Genomic DNA, 22318 nt, shown 5'->3' with positions numbered 1-22318 from the left:
ATGCCTCCTAGAGTGTTTTTATCTGCTGAAATTGTTGCCACCATTTTTGATTTTCTGGGACTCATTGCAAATCTGTTTATCGTAGTTTTCCATGGTAAGAATTGGATGGAAAGTCACAGAATCGCCTCTTCCGACAGGATCCTGTTCAGCTTGGGCCTTGTACGGTGTTTTATGATGGCTCTGTTTCTCCTGAAAATGATCTGCTCCGCTGTCTCTCCAGCTCTCCTCAGGTCAGCCCAAGTATTCATTCTCTTCCTGGTGTGCTGGATGTTTTTGGACTCCATTTGTCTGTGGTTTGTGACCTTGCTGAACACCTTGTACTGTGTGAAGATTTCTAACTTTCAACACTCAGTGTTTCTCCTACTGAAACAAAATCTCTCCCCAAAGATCCCTGGGCTTCTGGTGGTTGGTGTTCTGATTTCTGCCTTTATCACTCTCCTGTACATTGCCCTTAGACTGACACTATATCCTCCAGTATCTGTGAGTGGGAAAAACTGCACAGAATTCAATGTGAAGAACATCTTGTCTTCAGTGGCCTTTTTTATCCTGAGCTCATCTCTGCAGTTCATCATGAATGTGACGTCGGCTTCCTTGCTAATACATTCCTTGAGGAGACACATACAGAAGATGCAGAGAAATGCCTCTGACTTTTGGAATCCACAGACTGAAGCTCATGTGGGTGCCATGAAGTTGATGATCTGTTTCCTGATCCTCTACATCCCTTACTCTGCCGCCACGATGCTCCATTATTTACGGTCCTTTACAAGGCTAGGTGTGGGCATCAGATCCTTATGTATGATAATTTCTTCTATTTACCACCCGGGACATTCTGTACTCATTATTCTGACACATCCTAAACTGAAAGCAAAAGCAAAGAGGATTCTTTGTTTCAACTGAAAGTGGAATTTTAATATTCAACAGTGGTTGGAGTAACTTCATTGTTTGGAAGCAAGATAGTTTCCTTGAGCAGAATTCCATCACTGTCACTGTCATCCTGTTGTTCATCCGTTTACTTGAGTGGGCACTAGTAACGTCCCCATTCATTCCAACCCTGATATTTTAGCAGTCTCTCGTTGCCCATCTTTCCCAACGCTGCTGAATTGGAGGCTCTTTCAGAGTCAGGGGAATGAAACTTGTTATTATTACTGTTTTTGGCATATCGAATATGCCATGGGTAGCTTGCCAGGCTCTGCCGCGCAGTATACTCTCGGTAGCTTGCGGGGCTCTCCAAGAGGCATATATATGCATATATATATATATATATATATATATATATATATATAAAAGTAAAGTAAAGTAAAGTAAAGGCCCTCCCGTTGATCGTCGATTTGCTCAAGCGGGCCCAGTAACGTCTCCATTGGAGACTTTGTTGTTACTGTGTTTGGCATATCGAATACTCTCGGTAGCTTGCCGGGCTCTCAGAGAGGGGCGGAGGAATCGAACTCGGGTCGGCCATGTTGGCCGCGTGTAAGGCGAACGCCCTACCCGCTGTGCTATAGCTCCAGCCCATAGAGGGATGTATATATATATATCCCTCTATGATTTGTTGTCTACTGTCTGAACCCTATCAAATATGATGTGGTAATTACGGAAAATGGGTAGGTAGGGAGTGTCTTATGATATGTCCAGGAATATGTTCACTTATATGTGAGGCTTGGCCCAAGTGTGTGGAAATCGGCCTGGAGCATCATGGCAGTTGGGTAGTGGAGGTTGGCTGCTGAGTCCCTTGGGGTGGGGAGGGCTCTCACACGCTCCCCCCCCCCCCCCGGGGTGCCCTGAGTGAAAACAGCCTGGCGCAGAGTCTGGTGGCATGGTTATGGGGGCCTCATTTTATGCTCCTTCCGGGAGAAGCAGCCGTGAGTTCTGGAGGTTGACTGGTGAGAAGATTATCTGGCACCAGTAGGAGGTGGCTTTTGGATGTGACTCCTGGGTCGCCGGAGACTAGCTCACTTTCAAGTGAAGGGGTAGTAAACCTTGCTTATAAATGTTCTTCCAAATTTTGTCTACTCCATATCTCTCCTCAAAATTTCAAACTCATGAAATTGATATGGGAAAATGTGTAAGGAAAATGTGTAACACCTGATTGTTATAAAATGTATAGCCTATTCTGAAAAGTGTTGCTTGGATTTACTTGTTCCTTTAAAAAAAACCTGAGCCAAAATCTGGAAACTACTCAAGTACCCGAGAACAGACTACTGGTTAAAGAAACTTTGGTACATCTACACAATGGAATACTATTCAGCTGTCAGGAGAGATGAAGTAATGAAATTTGCTTATAAGTGCAAATACATGGAGAGTACCATGCTATGTGAAATGAGTCAGAAAGAGAGGGACAGATATAGAAGGACTGCACTCATTTGTGGAGTATAAAATAACATAACATGAGGCTGACACCCAAGGATGGTAGATACAAGGGCCAGGAAGATTGATCCATTTGTTGGAAGCCTGCTTCATGAGCAGGCAGGGGGAGGACAGCTGAAATAGAAAAGGGATCTCTAAGAAAATGATGGTTGGAGGAATTGGTCAGGATGGGAGATGTGTGCTGAAAGTAGATAAAGGACCAAACATGATAACCTCTAAGCATCTGCATTGCAAACCATAATGTCCAAAAGTAGAGAGAGAGTATGGGGAATATTGTCTGCCTTGGAGGCAGTGGGGCGGGGGTGGGAAAAGCGGGGGAATACTGGGGATATTGGTGGTGGGGAATGTGCACTGGTGGAGGGATGGGTGTTTGATCATTGTGTGATTGTAACTCAAATATGAAAGCTTGTAACTGTATCTCACGGTGAATCAATAAAAATAAAAAAAAGCAAAACCTGTACTGTAGTATCTGTTTTTGTAATCCCGTTAAGTTTGCCACCTCTGAACCCTGTAGGCTCCAGGTAAGCCACGTGCAAGGCAAAAACCTTGACTCCTATCCTATCTCTCTGGTTCCAAGCAGTGCTTTTTTTTTTTACCTGATATATGTTTTAAAAAATTATTTGGCATTTGAGTGTAGCATGTTTTAGTGCTCTCTTTTCTTCTTCATGACTTCATAACTTATGTATTGGATCATAAAAATCTAGTTGTAAATTTGAGTTTATTCAGCTATCATGCTTACATATTTGAAGACCCTTTGAGGAAGATAAAATTTCTGGTACAAGTGAGCTCATATCTGGCACTATATAGGACCTAAGACCATTTTTCTTTGGTCATTCATACAGGGAGATAATACTGTAATATGTGCTGGTCTATGGAAGGTAGCCATACTCATGAGAAGGAGACTTTTCTGTCTAAGAAGTGTGCTTTTCAAGTTTTGATTTCAAGCTCAGGGCTCATTCAGGCAGATGCAAATAGACAGGGCATCACAACTTCCGAACTCTCTGTTCCAGGTCTCAGCTGTCAGTCTCTGCTTGAGGACAGGTTGCATTAGGAGCTGATCAAGTCTAGATGTGGTGATATGAATGTTTCCTTTGAGAGCCATTTAACCTTCTGGAATCCGAGACTCACCCAGAATCTGACCTGAAGTAGTGAGGGAGCCTCCACCCAGCTATGCTGAGTACTGTGCTGGGACTTCTGATGCTGGTGGCAGTGGTGGAATTTCTTATTGGCCTGGTTGGAAATGGAATCTTGGCTGTCTGGAGTTTTGGAGAGTGGACCAAATCATTCAAGGGGTCCTTATACAACCCCATTGTCCTGGGCCTGGCTGTCTTCAGATTTCTCCTGCAGTGGTTGATCATGATGGACTTAAGTCTGTTTCCACTGTTTCAGCGCAGCCTTTGGCTTCGTTATTTTAATGTTTCCTGGGTCCTGGTGAGCCAGGCCAGCTTGTGGTTTGCAACTTTCCTCAGCATCTTCTACTGCAGGAAGATCACCACCTTTGAGCACCCTGTCTACTTGTGGCTGAAGCAGAGGGCTTATTGCCTGAGCCTCGGATGCCTTCTGGGATACCTCATGATCAGTTGCTTGCTTATAGCCCACATTAGCTTAAAGTACTGCATTCCTAGTCAGGGAAACAGCAGCATTTTGATCCCTCTTTCAAGCTGGCACTATATGAGTTTATTAAAGCTCAGTGCAGGAAGTGCCTTGCCTTTCATGGTATTTCTTGTTTCCTCTGGGATGCTGATTGTCTCTTTGTTTAGACATCACAAGAAGATGCAGTTCCACACAGCTGGTAGGAAGGATCCTCGGTCCAAGGCGCACATCACTGTCCTGAAGTCCTTGGGCTGTTTCCTTATTCTCCACATGATTTATATCCTGGCGAGCCCATTTTCCATCACCTCCAAGTCTTCTCATTCTAATCTCTCTACAGTCTTCATCTCTGAGATACTCATGGGTGCTTATCCTGCTCTTCATTCTGTTATATTGATCATGGGGAATCCCAGGGTAAAGCAGACTTGTCAGAGAATCCTGTGGAAGACAATCTGTTCTTGGAGATCCTGGGATCAGTAATCTGCGCTGAGAAGTGTGGTGAGGCTACTCTTTTGAGACACTAGATTGATAATGCTTAACAATGGAGCTTTCTTTCATGTTTTTGTATATTTTCCTTTCTTGACACCAAGTGAATAAATAAGAACAGGGGATACAGAATGAAAATCCAGACTATGTATTTTTTTTTCACTGTAGAGTACATGGTTTTAACACCTTATATAAATCAAGACTGAAGGTTTAACTTTGGTTAAATGGGTGTTCTATATTTTTTATTTGTAATAAATCATTTTTTGGGAAATTACATATATGCTGTTTTTCTAATGATAGCACACAGATTGGGAGCAATCAATGTACTCATCATTAATTATGAAATTGAACCTAACCATTATCTTAGTTATTTCATAAAGTATTTTTAAAGGTATTAAAATTTTATCATCTTCCTATACAAGTTCTAATTATGAAACAACAACAACAACAACAAACACCCAAACACATACTTCTGGAAGTTTCTATGATTACTACTCTTTTCTTTTAGGACAGTGGTCAGTTGGCTGCTAGGTCACACCAAGCTGTGCTGCTTTGGGAACAGCACAGGAGACACTTCCAGAAATGGTAGTTCCTGAGTGGTGGGCCACGTCTGGCATTTGGTGCTCTTGTCTGTGGCATTGGAAGGCCGCCAGAGCTACACACTGTGATGCTCAGGAGGTCGTTCAGTGCTAAATCAAACACAGAGGCATGCACATGCTAGCCAGATGCTCCATCACTTGAGCTATCTTGTTGCCTTGATGTTTTTCCCTTCTCATTAACCACCTCATTATTAACCCATTTGCTCTAACCCATTCTCTCATAATTCAAAGCTCTGAAATGTGGCCCATACTGGGCACAGTTGGATGTTAAGTCTTAGGCAGAGAATGTTGATTCTGCTGATAATACTGGGCAATGGTTTGCAGTTTTGGCAAGCACATATCTTATTTCTGAGAATGATAATCTTCATTATTTTCAAGTTTCTTGGTGCCTTTTCTTCAGTATCTTTTTAAGGAGAACAGATTTCTATTATGCCATGGCTATTTTTACAGCTGTCATTTGTGACTAATTGCTAAAATAATGAATAATACTGATGATAATGGTATCAGATTTTTGCAAGGTTTTCCATTTTGTTCTTTTTCTTATATACATCCATTCTTATTTGATTTCAATAGAAACTCTACACTATTTGTCATTCTATTACCATTTTATAGGTGAACAAACTGAGTCTGGAGTGATGTTTCGCTCTAGATAAACTGTAAGTGATGCAGGTAAACAGGTTTGGAGATTTCAAATGTGATGGATGCCTTTTCCAGTCCACCAGAACTCTCTCTTATTTATATATGTGTGAAACTTTGCTAGGATTGACCTAGTAAAATCTAGGTCATGCTTATAAGTGTTTTATAAGCATCCTTATAAAATTCTCATGCTTATAAGTATTTTTAAAATTTTTGTTTGTTTTTGGGTCACACCCAGCGATGCACAGGGGTTACTTCTGGCTCATGAACTCAGGAATTTCTCCTAGTGGTGCTTGGGGGAACCATATGGGATGCTGGGAATCGAACCCAGGTCAGCCACATGCAAGGCAAACTCCCTACCCGCTGTGCTATCGCTCTAGCTCCACTTATAAGTATTTTTAAACAGGTGATAGAAACAACAGGTCTACCGGATTTTGTGTTGGCTGGATGTCTGGGAACCAAGATTCCAAACAGATTGGACTAAAGCATCTATGATTTGTATTTTAAACCTATTTTCAGTACAAAATACTTGCATGTTCCCATTGCCTTTTGAGATCAGATTTCTTTCCATTTCTATACATGGTTCAACTTCTGATGGGTGTGAACCTGCTTTGTGTTTTTATATAAGAAAACAAATTTGGAGGCAAATCTGTGCTGTTGGATGAAGTCCCATGTCATGGGATCTTTCCTAGTTTGCATTAGGAGCTACAGGTGGGTCTGGATACCATATGGGGCTGGAGCAGTAGTCCAGCACTTAGGGCACTTGCCTTACATGTGGTCAACCCAGGTTCAATCTTTGGCACTCCATATGGTCCCTTGAGACTTCCAGGAGTTATCCCTGAGTGCAGAGCCAGGAGTAAGTCCTTAATTGAGCTGTGTGTGACCCCCCCACCCAAACCATAAAATACACCCCCTCTTTTTTTTTTAAATTTTTATTAGTGAAACACCATGAGGTACAGTTGTAGATTTACAAATTTTCGTGCTTGGGTTTCGGTTATACAATGATCAAATACCCATCCCTCCACCAGTGCCCATTTTCCACCACCATAGATAATATCCCTCCCATCCTCATCCCCCCCCATCCCACCCTGCCTCTGTGGCAGGGCATTCCCTTTTGTTCTCTCTCTCCTTTTGGGTGTTATGCTCTGCAAAGAGGTATTGACTGGCAAACATGTTCAGTCCATAGTCTACTTTCAACATGTATCTCCCCTCCTGGGAGGATCCTCCAAACACCCTTTACTTGGTGCTCCCCTCTCTATCTGAACTGCCCTTTCCCTTAGAATACCCGGCTGGCCTCTAAGCTATGGAGTGATCCTCCTGGTGTTGATCTCAGCTATTCTTGGGTATTAATCTCATATTTTGTTATTTTATATCCCCCAGATGAATATAATCTTTCTATGTCTATCCCTCTCTTTCTGACTCATTTCGCTTAGCATGATACTTTCCATATTGTACCACTTGTATGTAAATTTCATGACTTCATCTTTTCTAAGAGCTACATAGTACTCCATTGAATACACCCTCTCTTAAAACCAGATGTAGTAAACTAAGTGTAAGTCTTCCTCTCTGTTGTGCAGTGTGTCCTGTTGGTGTAGACTAGAGGAAGCCAAAGATTCCAGAGTTACAGGAAGGTAGAGCGCAAACAACAGCCTTCCCTCATTCCCCTCCTGATATAAACCCCATGGCCCCTTCCTGGCTGACTTTTTTCACCAGCTTTTTTTTTTTTATCTTAGTTCTTTATGTCTGTAACTTTAAAGGATATAATTTTTTCTTTTCTCTTTTTGGTTAATCAACTTTAAAATGTAGCATCTAAATTCTGTTTATCAAATATTAGGGATTATGTCATTCAAATGGAATTTATTCCAATCCTTTTCCCTCGATTTCATTAGTGTTATGTATTTATTGTTTTTTTAAAGTCATAACTCTAATACAGTTTTCACTTTGCTTTTCTGAACCATAAGTTATGAAAGTGATAAAGACTCTGACTTCTGTAGAAGAAAGAAATTAGTGCTTAAGCTTTCCTACACTTTCTCAACGTCCTATCACTATTAAGAAGAAGAGGGGCTGGAGCAATATTACAGTGGGCAGGGCATTTGACTTGCATGTGGCCAATCTGGGTTTGATCTCCAGCATCCCATATGGTCCCCTGCGCACCACGGGAGAAATTCCTGAGTGTCCTTGAGTATTTCTAGGTGTGACACTTAGTCCCCCCCCCAAAAAAAAGCCCTAAAAGGGAGAATTTCTAACTAGACAATTCTCAAAAAACATACAAATATTCAACAGGTATGTGAAAAAAGTGCTTAACATCACTTATTGAAATAATTATGATATAAAGCTTAATCACCTTAATCACCTTTTCACTTTACACCAGTGAAAACAATCCTTGTCATCACTGTCCTCCCACTGTTCATCGATTTTGCTCGAGTGGGCCCAGTAACGTCTCCACTGGAGACTTTGTTGTTACTGTGTTTGGCATATCGAATACATCACGGGTGGCTTGCCAGGCTCTGCCATGCGGGCGAGATACTCTCGGGAGCTTGCCGGGCTCTCCGAGAGGGGCAGAGAAATCAAACTCGGGTCGGCCAGGTTGACTGCGTGCAAGGCAAACGCCCTACCACTGTGCTATTGCTCCAGTCCATCCTTGTCATAAAGACCAGAAATGAGAAGTGCTGATGGAGGGGAAAAGGCAGCTTAGATAGAGAAGGGAGGACCAAATAAAGGGTGTTGGGAGATTCCTCTCAGAATGGGAGATGCGTGATGAGAGTAGACTATAGATCGAACATGATTGCTACTCAATGTCTCTTTTGCAAACCACAGCACTCAAAAGGAGAGAGATAACAAAAGGAATTGCCCTGCCACAGAGGTAGGGTGGGATGGAGGGGGTGGGGGGAGGGAGGGATACTGGGATCAGTGGTGGTGGAGAATGGGCAGTAGTGGAGGGATGGTTATTCGGTCATTGTATAACTGAAACTGAGCACAAAAATTTGTAAGTCTACAACTGTACCTCATGGTGTTTCACTAATAAAAATTTAAGAAAAAAATTTAATAAAATAAGTTGTATTAAAAAAAGAAGTGCTGGTGGGAATGTGGAAAATATGGGACCCTCATTTATCTTGGTTGGTAAACTGATTCAACCTCATTCAAAGAGTATGAAGATTTATGACTAAAGATAGAACTACCATGTTATCCAGCAACTACACTCCTCATAATCCAAATCAGACAAAATGCTGATTTAAAAAGATATATACTTACACATATGTGCACTGCTAACACTAGTTATTGCAGTGCTATTCGCAATAACCAAAGCCTGGAAACAATCCAAGTGACCAACAATGTATGAGTGGATAAAGAAATTATGATATATATGATTATGATATATGATATTTGTACATATATACATGTATACAGTGGAATGCTCCTGTGCTCTAAGAAAAGATGAAGGCTTGCCTTTTTCTGTAACAAAAATGAACTGGAGAGATTTTGGGCCACTCTTGGCCGTGCTCAGTGCTTACTCCTAGGTCTTTACTCAGGGATCACCCCTGGTGGACGTGGGGAAACTTATGAGATCACTGCGTACAAGGCAAGCATCCTATCACTGTAGTATCCCCCCAACCTCCTTTCTATTTCTATACTGCATAACTATCCTGCATGCAATGACTTGATATAGTCAATTATTATCTTTTGTATATATGCTGACTAATTTCAAGTGTGTGGTGTTTCCTCAGACAAATTTTGATTAGATGTGGAATTCCCCTGGGCTGAGAGACTGACTTACACAGTTGGCCAACGATGCCATTGGTTCTGAAATTAATTGGAGAACGTACTTGATTTTTCCATGTGACTGGGAATGTTTTCTGGGATATGAGAGAGCATTCCCAAACATTTTAAGAAGTGAACATTTACTAGACATTTAAGTGCTAAGCACAGAGAAGATAAGGAATTACTTTTCCAAATAGAGTTAACAGGCTCACTCAGATTCAAAGTACTAAAACTATATTTTGCAATCAGAGTCAATTTTGTTCCAGGGGGATGTTTATGGCTGAGGAAGAAGGAAGTGATGCTAGTATCAAATAGTAGAGCCCAGGAACACTGCAAGAATCCTTTCATTCACAGAACAGTCTCCTATATCAAGATTGATAATATCCAAGATGTTAATAGTGTCAAGTTGAGATACTCTGATTAAAGAAAGAGATTCCACTTCTTTTATTTTTTTTTTGGGGGGGGGGAGTGGCAAGTCACTTGTTTGAGCTTGTAGTATGGGAGATGCTGCTGTGGCTATCCCTGAAAAATGAATTCTTCTACATTTCCCTTTTATATTTTATATTCTCTATGCTTGTCCTTATTAGTTTTCCTAAGTGTTGGTTTAAGGTTTTAGGTTCTATCATGAGCTTTCAATTTTTTTTTAGTTTTTTTACTTTGTAAATGATCTATGGCTAAACATGATTTCTGCCTTCATTTCTTAGTCTTCTAGATCTCTTCAGCTTTGTTAAAGTTTTGAGATTATAAGATTACACTCATATTTGATTTAGACTTATTTTTACCTTTCTCTGGAACTGCCATGTGTCCTTTGTGACTTGATTTCTGATTAATGAGTTTTCCCTGACGTTCTTTCTTGCTGTCTGTCCATGAGCTCTCTCTCAGTGGTAGGCTGCAGCCAGGTATGGCAGTGAAATAAAACATGACCATTATTTTTTAAATTATTTTTACAGATTTACAAATGTTTGTGATTACATTTCAATCAAACAATGATCCAGTACCCATCCCTCCACCAGTGCCCATTCTTTACCATCAGTGTTCCCAGTGTCCCTCCCACCACCCCCACCCCTTGCCTCTGTGACAGACACTTTCCCTCTTTCTCTATTTTTTTGGGGTGTTATGGTATGTAATATAAGCACTAAGCAGTCAATCATGATTATTCTTAAAAGATCTAATCCAGTATTCATATTTTAGGCTCAAATGAGAATTTCAAGTCCCTTGAATGTTAATAAAAATAAAACAACCAAAAAAACATCAGAGTGTCAGATAATATAGATGTAAGGCACTTGCCTTGCACTTCTTAATTTTTTTTAATATTTATTAGTGAAACATCATAAGGTACAGTTGTAGACTTACAAACTTTCGTGCTTGGGTTTCAGTTATACAATGATCTAGTACTCATTCCTCCATAGTGCCCATTCTCCACCACCAATGATCCTAAGTAGCCCTCCCACCCCCACACCCCATCCCCCCCAACCCGCCTCTGTGGCAGGGCATTCCCTTTTGCTCATTCTTTCCTTCAGACTGACCCAGTTTGATATCACATATGGTTTTCGAGTACTGCTAGGAATGACCCTTCAGCACAGAAATAGGAGTAAACCCTGACTGAGCACCAACAGGTGTTGCTCAAAAACAAAAAATTAGAAAAAATAGCAGCCAACATTCTGTGTTATGATCATGGTCTTCCCAAACATTGCTGCTGAGAACATGGAATTAAGATTCTTACATTTTGAAGTATAAGTCTTTTAATTCCAGGCTCTAATATCTATTTTACCATCTGTTGATAACGTTAAGCAAACTCCTTTAGTCTTCATTTTTTCATCGATAACATGGGTATAAAAGGGTATAAAACAATTTCAAAGTCTGTTACAAGCATTAACAGATAATGGGTGGTGTGGGTTGGGGGTGTAGCTTGGTGGAGAGAATTGCCCTTGCATGGTTGATTTCAAAGTGCATGGCACTTTGAAAAATAAAACTAAAATGGAAATAATGGATGTAATTCAGTACAGTATACTGTGCACTGCACTCACTTTTGTTTTATTATTGATTCTTCACATCACAGGGGACATGGCTAAGACAAAAGGTAAAACAACAAGCAATGGCCATGATGCATCCAAATATTTTTATTTGACTTTTATATTTTGGATTTAGGCAAAGTAACAGCCACTATGGTCAATGGTAGAGCCTTAAAGCCAACTGTCTAGCCAGCATTTTGCCACTGCCAACTGCATCTCAGTTTGTTTTTCTCTCTTTTGTGGCTTGATCGATCCAGGATATGTATTTGTAAACATTGGTGTAGATGCCGACATCTCCTCCCATGAAGTGTCCAACCTCAATTCCCTGGAGCTTGTCTTTGCAGATGACAGTAGCAACAGCCACTTCCTGTTGGAGATCATGCGGAGAGAAGGAGAGAGACAAGAGTCAGAGCTTAGAATTCTCTCTTCTCCAGCTTGGAACAGCCTTAAAAATTGCATGCCTGGTTATGTGTGAATCAGGACATAGAAATTCTCGTTCCTTTTTTCTAGCTTTGCTGTAACTAGGCTGCTGTGTAATCTTGAAAAAAAAAATCAAAGAGAATCCTTTCTAGAACTCACAGGTAAAATGATTCAAACCTCTTTTATTTGTTCTGGTTTGTAGTCATCCCCAGTGTGTGAAATTTTGAATAACTTTAAAAAGAGATGCTTATTTTTGGGCTGGAGCAATAGTCTAGCGGGTAGGGAATTTGTCTTGCACAGACAACCGAGCTTATCTCTGGTATTTCATATGGCCCCTTGAGCACCTCCAGGAATGATTTTTGAGTGCACAGGCAGGTGCAAGCCCTGAGCATTGTTGAGTGTGGCCACAAAACAAACAAACAAACAAACAAAGAGTTTATATTTGTTTGCAACTCTGAAAATAAAAACCCAATAGTGTTATCAGCTACAGAAGACCCTTTCATGAGTGAAGACATTGCTAAAGAGGGCTCGGTTTTGGAGAAACGCTTTGTGGTAGCCTTTTTGTCTTTGTTTTGTTTTGGAGCCGCACCTGGTGATGCTAAGGGGTTACTCCTGGCTCTGCATTCTGCTAATGCTTGGACATGGGGGCAGGCAGGGGTGGGGGACCATATAGGACACCAGTGATCAAATCTAGGCTGACCGCATGCAAGGTAAACACTCTCCCTGCTGTATTATTGCTCCAGCCTCAATACTTTGTGTTAGTTACCAAATTCTCAACTATCATTTGAGAAAAGGAGTTTCTGGTGACTTTTTAAATATAATGATTATAGACTTCATTAGATGTATTGTCACTGTCACTGTCCTCCCGTTGTTCATCGATTTGCTCAAGCGGGCCCAGTAACATTGTGAGACTTGTTACTATTTTTGGCATATTGAATACGTCATGGGTAGCTTGCCAGGCTTTGCCATGTGGATGAGATACTCTTGGTAGCTTGCCAGGCGATCCGAGGGAGGCGGAGGAATTGAATTCGGGTTGGCAATGTTGGCTGCGTGCAAGGCAAATGCCCTACCTGCTGTGCTATCACTCCAGCCCAGTAGATGTGTCCGCAGTGGAAGCGTGCTAGGCCCATAACCCAGAGTAGATGTATACAAGTTGAAAATATAGAAATGTAGATAAAAGATTACCCCAAAAACTCGGTTGAACACTTTCGCAAATTTGATACATAAGGAGTTCCTGTGACTCTTTCCTTGCTCAGTGTTCTGGCATGCCTTCTCAGTCATCAGAGGACCCTCCATATTCTGCCTTAAGTCAGGGTGTCTGCCTGGGGGATAAAATGATAAGAGAATTTTTGTTCACATTTGTTATTTTTAAAAAAATTTTATTAGTGAAACACCATGAGGTACAGTTGTAGACTTACACATTTTTGTGCTTGGATTTCAGTTATACAATGATCAAATACCCATCCCTCCACCAGTGCCCATTTTCCACCACCAAGGGTCCCAGTATCCCTCCCCCCCCAACCCCCCCCCCCCCCATCCCACCCTGCCTCTGTGGCAGGGCATTCCCTTTTGTTCTCTCTCTCCTTTTAGGTGTTGTGGTTTGCAAAAGAGGCATTGAGTGGCAATCATGTTTGGTCTATAGTCTACTTTCAGCATGCTTCTCCCATCCTGGGAGGATCCTCCTAACAACCTTTATTTGGTGCTCCCTTCTCTATCTGAGCTCCCTTTTCCCCTAGCATGTGTGGCTGACCTCCAAGCCATGGAGCAAACCTACTGGTACTAATCTCAGCCACTCTTGTGTGTTTGTCTCCTATTTTGTTACTTTATGTTCCCCAGATGAATGCAATCTTTCTATGTCTATTCCTCTCCTTCTGACTCATTTCACTTAACATGATACTTTCCATGTAGTACCACTTGTATGTAAATTTCATGACTTCATCTTTTCTAACAGCTGCATAGTACTCCATTGTGTAGATGTACCAAAGTTTCTTTAACCAGTCATCTCACATTTGTTATTTACTCTTTCCACTACCACCCTCTATGAGAAAAAAGAGAAGACATGATCTTTTGCATGATTATGAGAGTCAATCCTGACATGATCCTGACATGATCTTATGCATGATTATGAGAGTTAATCCTGAGTATTAAAAAATAACCTTTATGAATCTTTAAAGGGCATAGTTTATTATTTTTTCTGTGCCCAGTCTTGGAGGAAAATATGAAGTAATCTAAATCAGGTTCTCAGAGGTGTCATTTGTGTGTAAAATGAGCCTAAACAGAATGGAGGAAAACAGTTTCTCTCTTGTGAACTGGGCCACAGATAAAGAAGAGTCCAAAGGTCTGCATACTCTAGCTGCAGAGGCACTGCAAAGGCAGTGGAGCACCAGACTTGGAAAGACAAAAACCAAACAGGGTGGAAACCATCCTTTCACCAGACCACTCACGTAGTAACTCCCTTTGACCACTACTCACCCTCCTTCACTCTTCCCATCTGTGGACACAATGCACACTTCAGGAGAAATTAATGACTCCTTTTGGCTGGGGAAAATATACTCACCATTGTTGTCTTTGCTCCAGTCCAAACCCGAGAGCACACACATGGTGCCTGGCTTAGGGGTGGTGCTGGCTATGGAAATGGGCTGGACTTTGGCATTGAGCTGAGCAGGATGAGCCAGCTTAATGAGCATGATATCATCCTGAGGGTTACTATCACTGTAATTCCAGTAACGGATAATGTGAATGGGGCTAATGGTCTGCTCTGTTCCATCGATGGTTCTCGTCTTAAAATTTCCCAACATCACCTTCAGATTTCTGGAAGGAGAAGGGTTGGAAGCAGTCCCTCGTCACCATCATCATCATCATCATCATCATCATCATCATCATCATCACCATCATCATCAAAGCTGATATTGAGTGTTACAATGTACCAGATACTATGCCAGTCAGAGATTACCTCACTGCTCACTCTCATAGAAGGTATATTCTAGGTACATATATGATGGGACTATTTAGTCAATTTGACTATTCTTAGTCCTAAATTCACAGGGGAAATAATGGAATCACATAGGATTAATTCTCTTGTGTTTACAGAATAACTGGTGGTATATTAACTACTTTGTTTTCATTTCATATTCTAACTGCAATAGAAAAAGAATATGCGTAACATATACATATTTTTTCTTCCCCTCCATGAGAACTTTCATTCCTGTGTGGGTGATCTGAACATTGTTATTTCTTGTTTGCTTCTTCAGATCAAATTACAACCTTACTTCATTTATCTTGCTCTGTTCCTTTACAAAGTGACACACACACCTATGTGTGTGTACATATACACACATATGTATATTTATGCAAGGGACTCTCTCGTCATCTTAACTCATCAATAGGAAGCACCAAACAATATATGAAGAAAAAGACTGAAGAGTGAGTTGAAGTATTTATCCTCTGAAATCCACCCTTGCTCTTCTCTCCTTTTGTTATATTTCCTTTTACTACTTCTCCTTTACTACCTTGCTCTTTTAAGTTTGGGTCAGTAATTGTACCTTTTAAAATATTAACTCTGAGAACACTGAATTATTCTTTGTGTTCCCCTTATCTATCCCAGAACTTTTCGATTATTTTTTTTGAATTTTTTTCACTCTTTATTTTTTTTTTACATTTTTTTGAGTTTTTATTTGTGAATCATCGTCAAGTACAGTAACAGACTTACAAACTTTCGTGCTTCTGTTTCAGTCTTAACAATGCTCGAGTACCCATCCCTCCACCAGTGCCCATTCTCCACCACCGATGATTCCAGTATCACTCCCACCCCCATCCCATCCCCCCACCTCACTTGCCTCTGTGGCAGGGTATTCCCTTTTGTTCTCTCTCTCATTTTGGGTGTTGTGGTTTGCAATAGGGGTATTGAGTAGCCATCATGCTCGGTCTATAGTCTACTTTCAGCACGCATCTCCCATCCCAAGTGGGTCCTCCAGTGACACTTGGTGTTTCCTTCTCTATCTGAGCTTCCTTTTCCCCCAGCATGTGAGGTCAGCTTGCAAGCTGTGGAACAAACCTCCTGGTACTTATCTCTACTATTCTTGGGTGCTAGTCTCCCATTCTGTTACTTTATATTCCACAGATGAGTGCAATCTTTCTATGTCTGTCTCTCTTTTTGACTCATTTCACTTAGCATGATACCTTGCATGTTGATCCACTAATATGCAAATTTCATGACTTCATCTTTTCTAACAGCTGTATAGTATTCCATTGTGTAGATGTACCAAGGTTTCTTATTTTTTAAATTAAAAACTCTTTTTATTAGTGAAACACCATGAGGTACAGTTGTAGACTTACAAATTTTTGTGCTTGGGTTTCACTTATACAATGATCGAGTACCCATCCCTCCACCAGTGCCCATTCTCCACCACCACTGATCCCAGAATCCCTTCTACCCCCTCAACCCTCCATCCCACCCTGCCTCTGTGGCAGGCAGAGCATTTCCTTTTGTTCTCTCTCTCCTTTTCGGTGCTGAGGTTTGCAAAAGAGACATTGAGTGGCAATCATGTTAGGTCTATAGTCTACTTTCAGCATGAATCTCCCATCATGGGAGGATCCTCCCAACACCCTTTACTTGGTGCTCCCTTTTCTATGTGAGCTGCCTTTTCCCCTAGCATGTGCGGCTGGCCTTCAAACCATGAAGTGAACTTCCTGGTACTTATCTTGGCTATTCTTGGGTGTTAGTCTTCTATTTTGCTACTTCATATTCTCCAGATGAGTGCAATCTTTCTATGTCTGTTCCTCTCTTTCTGACTCATGTCACTTAGCATGATACTTTCCATGTAGTACCGCTTGTATGTAAATTTCATGACTTTATCTTTTCTAACAGCTACATAGTACTCCATTGTGTAGATGAACCAGTTTTTGTAACCAGTCATCTGTTCTCAGGCACTCGGGTTTTTTCCAGATTTTGGCTATTGTGAACAATGCAGCAATGAACATAGAAGTGCAGATGTCGTTTCGACTATACTTTTTTTGCCTCTCTGGGATATATTCCCAGGAGTGGTATTGCTGGGTCAAATGAGAGCTCAATTTATAATTTTTTGAGAAGTGTCCATAGTGTTTTCCAGAAAGGCTGGACCAGTTGGCATTCCCACCAGCAATGTAAGGAGGGTCCCTTTCTCCTCACATCCACGCCAACACTGGTTGCTTTTGTTCATTTGGATGCGTTTTCAATTTTTTTTTTGTGTGTGTAATTCTGTGTGTGTGTATGTAAAGTACATAAGGTTAGCATGAGGAAGAATGATCAAAGAACAAGAGAGTGTGTAGGACCTGGTTTTGGTCTCTGACACCACATAGGCCCCCTGTACCCTCACCCCGCCAATACTGTTGGCTCCCAAACCAAACAAAAAAGTGTAAGATTGGTCATAATGGTTATTTATTCGGTACTTTTAGTTTTCAGTCTTATGCAAACATGGGAAATAGCAATTATGTCCATTTTGGGGCCAAGTATGTGACTCAGTGCATGCCTCACATGTATGAAGCCCTGGGTTTGATCCCCAGCACAACAAAATAGAAAAGCAAATGACTACAGCACATTGGTTTATTGTATCTACCACTCCCCAAACTAAAGATTTTTTCAAAAATATATATACTTTTTGAATATATTTATATTATACTATTTTCTTTATACAATGTACTTATACTTCTTTAACCAGTCATCTGTTCTCGGGCACTCGGGTGCTCCAGTATGTAAATGTAAACTATACAATTAATACTATATTCATTGTAGCACTAAATATAATAGGCATGATATGAAAATGACCTAAATATCCTATGACAAATGAATGGATGCAAAATGATATGATAAATATACACAATAGAAAACTATGCAAGTATTAGATGAAATCTGGAGTTTGCTGCAGCTTGTATGAACCTGGATAGTATCATACTAAATGAAATAAGTTGAAGGGAGAAGAAAAATATGGGATAATCTCACTCACCTATAGTTTATTGAGAGATAAAATGAGGAAACTGATTGTGTGAAGTGATGACTATCTTGGGCACTTTGAAGGTTTGAGATGAAACTACTTATACACTGTCTGTAGCACTTTCCTCCCGTTGTTCATTAATTTGCTTGAGCAGGCACCGGTAATGTCTCCATTGTGAGACTTGTTACTGTTTTTGGCACATCTAATATGCTATGGGGAGCTTGCCAGGCTCTACTGTGTGGGTGGGATACTCTCGGTAGCTTGCCTGACACTCCGAGAGGGACAGAGGAATTGAACTCGGGTCGGCTGCATGCAAGGCAAACACCCTAACCCACAAACGCCATAAATATTATCATAATTTTAATCATGTTTCCTAAACTATAATAGCATAAAATTTATGCTCATTTTTTAAAGAAAAAATGGAAGCTGAGAACATTTAGTTTACTAAGGTGGAATTTTAATGCAATACTCAAATTCTGTGATTCAACCAACAGATATGACTACCTGCATTCCTTTTCTTCAGGAGCACAATTTTTCAATTCCTAATTTTTCAAAATCAAACAAAAAACCTGAATGGCCACATATTTGTAAAGATCTACAACTTACCTAGTTCCTCTGAACATTTTGCTAAATCTGTCCGAAAGAGAAAAACCAATTTCTACTTTTTCTTAGTTACACTGCTAATCAACTATTTGTATAGCATATAAGAAATATCACTGCTTGTTATTAGTTATTTAAAAATAGTCTCAGTTTAAGCTGGAGCAATAGCCTGGCGGGTAGGGCGTTTTGCCTTGCATGTGGTTGACCCGGGTTGAATTCCCAGCATCCCATATTGCCCCCTGAGCACCACCAGGGGTAATTCCAGAGTGCAGAGCCAGGAGTAATATCCCTGTGCATCACCGGGTGTGACCCAGAAAGCAAACAAAAAAAAAAGTCTCAGTTTACCCAACTTGAATACTGTATCTGTTACCATTCATACTGCCAGTAAAAACAAAACAAAACAAAACAAAACAAAACAAAACTTGGGACAATTGACAGGAAACTGAGGAAACAAAATACACAGATCAGGATTCCTCAACATTGGCATACTGGATTGGACTCTGTGCATTGAGGGTGTTTCTCTACCATCCTTTGCTTGTCATCTATTCATTATGCCAATAGATATATCCTCTCTCCTCACAACTCCATTGCCCCAACCAAAAATTTTTTCAGACTTCCTTAAATGTGCCTTGGAAGTAAAGTTATCTCCATTTGAGTTCCACTGGCCAATACTCACGGTAAGTAGCAGTGAGATGGGGCTAGTACCCAATTAACCTTGATAAGGACACCCACACAAGGTGTGAAGTGAGATCTGAGGTATGCCAAATAGGGAGCATGGTCTTCTTTCTGTACAATTGAATCAGCGAAGGGCAACACCCCTGAGAAAGTAATTAGTACTCAGTATATAAGTCATCCTTAAAACTACTACAAATTCCTAGTAGAAAAGAAAAGAGGCACTCAGTGGTCCAAGAAATGTAAAAATGGCTATTTTTCTAAGAAAAATATGAATTAAATTTTATTTAAAATATTTACAAAAATTTAAAACTGACAGCACTGCCTATAGGGATATGAATTTATTCTGTTCCTCTTGAAAATATATTTAGAAACAGGTCAAGGATTATGATTCATAACTTCTGACCCCAAGTACTTATTCCAAAGAAATAAAATATAGGTGAATATTATGAATAAGTGTACTCATTTTAGCACTTTTGCTAATAGCTAACCACTGGGAACATAAATATCCAATATGGTAAAAATGCTTGACATTGAAATAAAAAGTATGAAAAAATGGATTATCATCATCATTACATTTACTAATAATATTGAAGAGTGAAAAAATGATAACCTTTATTTATGCTAAAATAATAAAGATTCATATTTAATTTATAAATGTACATTTAACATAAAAGGAACTAAACAAATAAAAAACTATTCATGCAAATATGAGTTAAAACCTGGAAGTAAATGAAAATATTAATGTGTTAATAAGGAGGTGTAATTTTTAATAACGTACATTTCCCCCCTTTTTTTTAGCATTTCAAAGTATCCTAATATAATCATGTCATGTTTTTTACAAAAAGCTTAATTTTTAAAATTAGAGAAGGGAAGGGGAGGAATACACACTCTATGAGAAAGTACTGAAGTATAAAGTACTCCGTTTGTATTTTCTGCCCTTAGTACCATTACTTCTCAAGCCTAGACCTATGCTTTACTAATATTCTTTTGTGATCATACTATCAAAATCTTCTAAGGGGAAAGGGCAGAGGTAAGAGATAGTAAGAAGTCATGACAAACCCTTGACCTTGGATCACAAACCCGTAATTATCAAGCAATGAAGGGGGTGGGGAGAATGAAGGGCTGGACTATAAGTAACAATGATATTAGAGGAAGGTATTGGGCACTTTGGTGGTGGTGAGAAGTGGTTAATCGTATACCAAGATCAATACTATTACAACCTTGTTGCCTTAGCTACAGCAATAATAAAAAATGGTAGAACAGTAATAAGGATATGAGATATCAGGCTCTTGTTCTGATGTGCTTTACATGGATTTATCTTTCTAACATCTCTTTAGTGAAGTCACTGATATACCCATTTTGACTATAGAAATTGAAACAAGAAGAGATCAACTTGCCCAAACTCACAATGCTAGTATTTGATACAGCTTGGGCAATCAGAGTGCTGGACTCTCCTCAGCAGTAAATTTTACCATCAGAAGTATTAGAACCTAGAGTCTGGAGGAGGTAGACCCTTGTATTCAATATTTTGTTCTCTATCACTCCATTTCCTGCATTCTGGGTGTATAAACATTCAGTAAAGAAGATGTTCATATGGAAATAAGTTGTTGGTCCTTATGACTTATATTGGAACTCGCTCAGAGGGTGGTGAGACCCATGTTTTGAAATAACTGAAATGAACTCTCTCTCCGAACTGTCCCTCAGGCCAGAGTGTACCATAGGCCGGCCCAGAGCTTATAAGTGGAAGTGGGAGAGCTTACTCTATCCCAAGACCCTTTGCATGATTCTTCTTTTGAACCCTCCAAACACCTCAAGTTTTCCTTCTTCCAACACTCTATTGATCTGTTCCTTAGAGAATAGAGGATGACAGATACATACCAGCAAGGATACCCAAACAGAAGATAAGTTTCATAGCAGTTCAGACTCTGAGATGAAGACAAAGATCAGCAAAATACGTGAAACTCTGGACTGAATCTTCTTCTTTGGAACACCTGGTAGAATCAGTGGATTTTGTTAGATATGGGGACCATCAATGCTAGTGGAAGCAGCTCTGGGTATAAATAGGGAGAAAGGAGTGAAGAGGAAAAGTCCAGATGACAGATGGAGACTCTTTTGTTCCACAGTCCATGGTGGAGGATTATTCCTGTCTATCGGTGTCTTCCAATAAAATAATTCTAGTTTCTTTACCTCTGGATCCGATTTTACTTATTTGCTTTCCTTCCCCCAATTGACCTGCTTTATTAAGGTAGTTCAGTTGTCTGAGCAGAAATAAAAAGCTCTGGACTCTGGATTTACCTTTATGGTGGAATTTCTACAGCCAGGAGGTCAAATACTGGGTTCTCCACCAGAGCTCATGAAGACACATGTAAGGTTTGCTCTCAAGCCTCCCCAATTTACCTCTCCTCGGCCCCTCCCATCATTGTTACACTAATTTCATCTTTCCCTTAATCACTGTTTCATCACTGTAATCATCACTCACTGGGTCTGGCTGTCACCAACTTTGTGTTCGATCAGGGAATGTGGAAATGAAAATATTCATAGGACAAATATTTTGACAACCACAGAAAGTTTATATTCTAAAGTCCATTATAACCTGGAACTACTGTTTGTTGGTGACTGTTCAAAAGGCTGGATCTCTAAGACCTTTTCATTTTTTTTTTGAACCTAGTAAGATTTTTGAGCCAATGACAAATGTAGTGACACAACAGGAGCACATTCTAATGAGAAAAGGAACAGTAATGCTGATAGCTAGCTTAGTGGAGCCAAGACACTGAGATAAATTCTTTTTAAAATATCTATTTATATCCTCCGCCCCTCTGGGAGAACCTGGCAAGCTACCAAGAGCATCTCGCCCGCATGACAAAGTTAACCATGATGTATTCGAAATGTCAAACACAGTAACAAGAAGTCTCACAATGGAGACATTATTGGGCCCGCTCGAGCAAATCGATGAACAACGGGAGGACAGTGCTACAGTGCTATCTTAATCTTATTATACATTTCCTAATGGTTCCAAAGTGTTTGCATCATTTTAGTATTACCACTACTTAGTTTTGTCTTTTTTGTTTGTTTTTTTGGGCCACATCCAGAACTGTGGGCTTGGCTCTATTCCTGGCTCTGCATTCAGGGATCACACCTGGCAGGGCTCAGGACCATGTGTGGTGCCAGGGATTGACATCCTGTAGGTTGTGTGTAAGGCAAGTATTATCAC

The 22318-nt window shown here is 40.3% G+C and overlaps 3 protein-coding genes across 3 annotated transcripts; 2 read left to right on the top strand and 1 right to left on the bottom strand.

The window, feature by feature from the left end:
• Window positions 1-897, top strand: LOC130032408 (taste receptor type 2 member 4-like). The gene has a single exon (XM_056123962.1). The coding sequence runs from the start codon at window positions 1-3 to the stop codon at window positions 895-897; it is 897 nt and encodes a 298-aa protein (XP_055979937.1).
• A 2634-nt stretch (window positions 898-3531) lies between these two features.
• Window positions 3532-4431, top strand: TAS2R5 (taste 2 receptor member 5). Its single transcript, XM_056123961.1, has one exon. It carries the CDS (start codon window positions 3532-3534, stop codon window positions 4429-4431), a length of 900 nt encoding a protein of 299 aa, XP_055979936.1.
• A 7229-nt stretch (window positions 4432-11660) lies between these two features.
• On the bottom strand, window positions 11661-21019 carry PRSS37 (serine protease 37). Its single transcript, XM_056123960.1, has 5 exons — window positions 20986-21019; window positions 19109-19250; window positions 14421-14674; window positions 13049-13185; window positions 11661-11810 (listed from the first exon to the last, which is right to left on the bottom strand). Exons 1-5 carry the CDS (start codon window positions 21017-21019, stop codon window positions 11661-11663), a joined length of 717 nt encoding a protein of 238 aa, XP_055979935.1.
• Between the last annotated feature and the right edge of the window lie 1299 nt (window positions 21020-22318).

The sequence above is a fragment of the Sorex fumeus genome, unplaced genomic scaffold, assembly GCF_029834395.1.
Source record: "Sorex fumeus unplaced genomic scaffold, SorFum_2.1 ptg000048l, whole genome shotgun sequence".
NCBI classification, from domain to species: Eukaryota; Metazoa; Chordata; class Mammalia; order Eulipotyphla; family Soricidae; genus Sorex; species Sorex fumeus.
The sequence above is the reverse complement of the archived record's forward strand: the minus strand, read 5'-3'. Positions and strand labels throughout refer to the sequence as shown.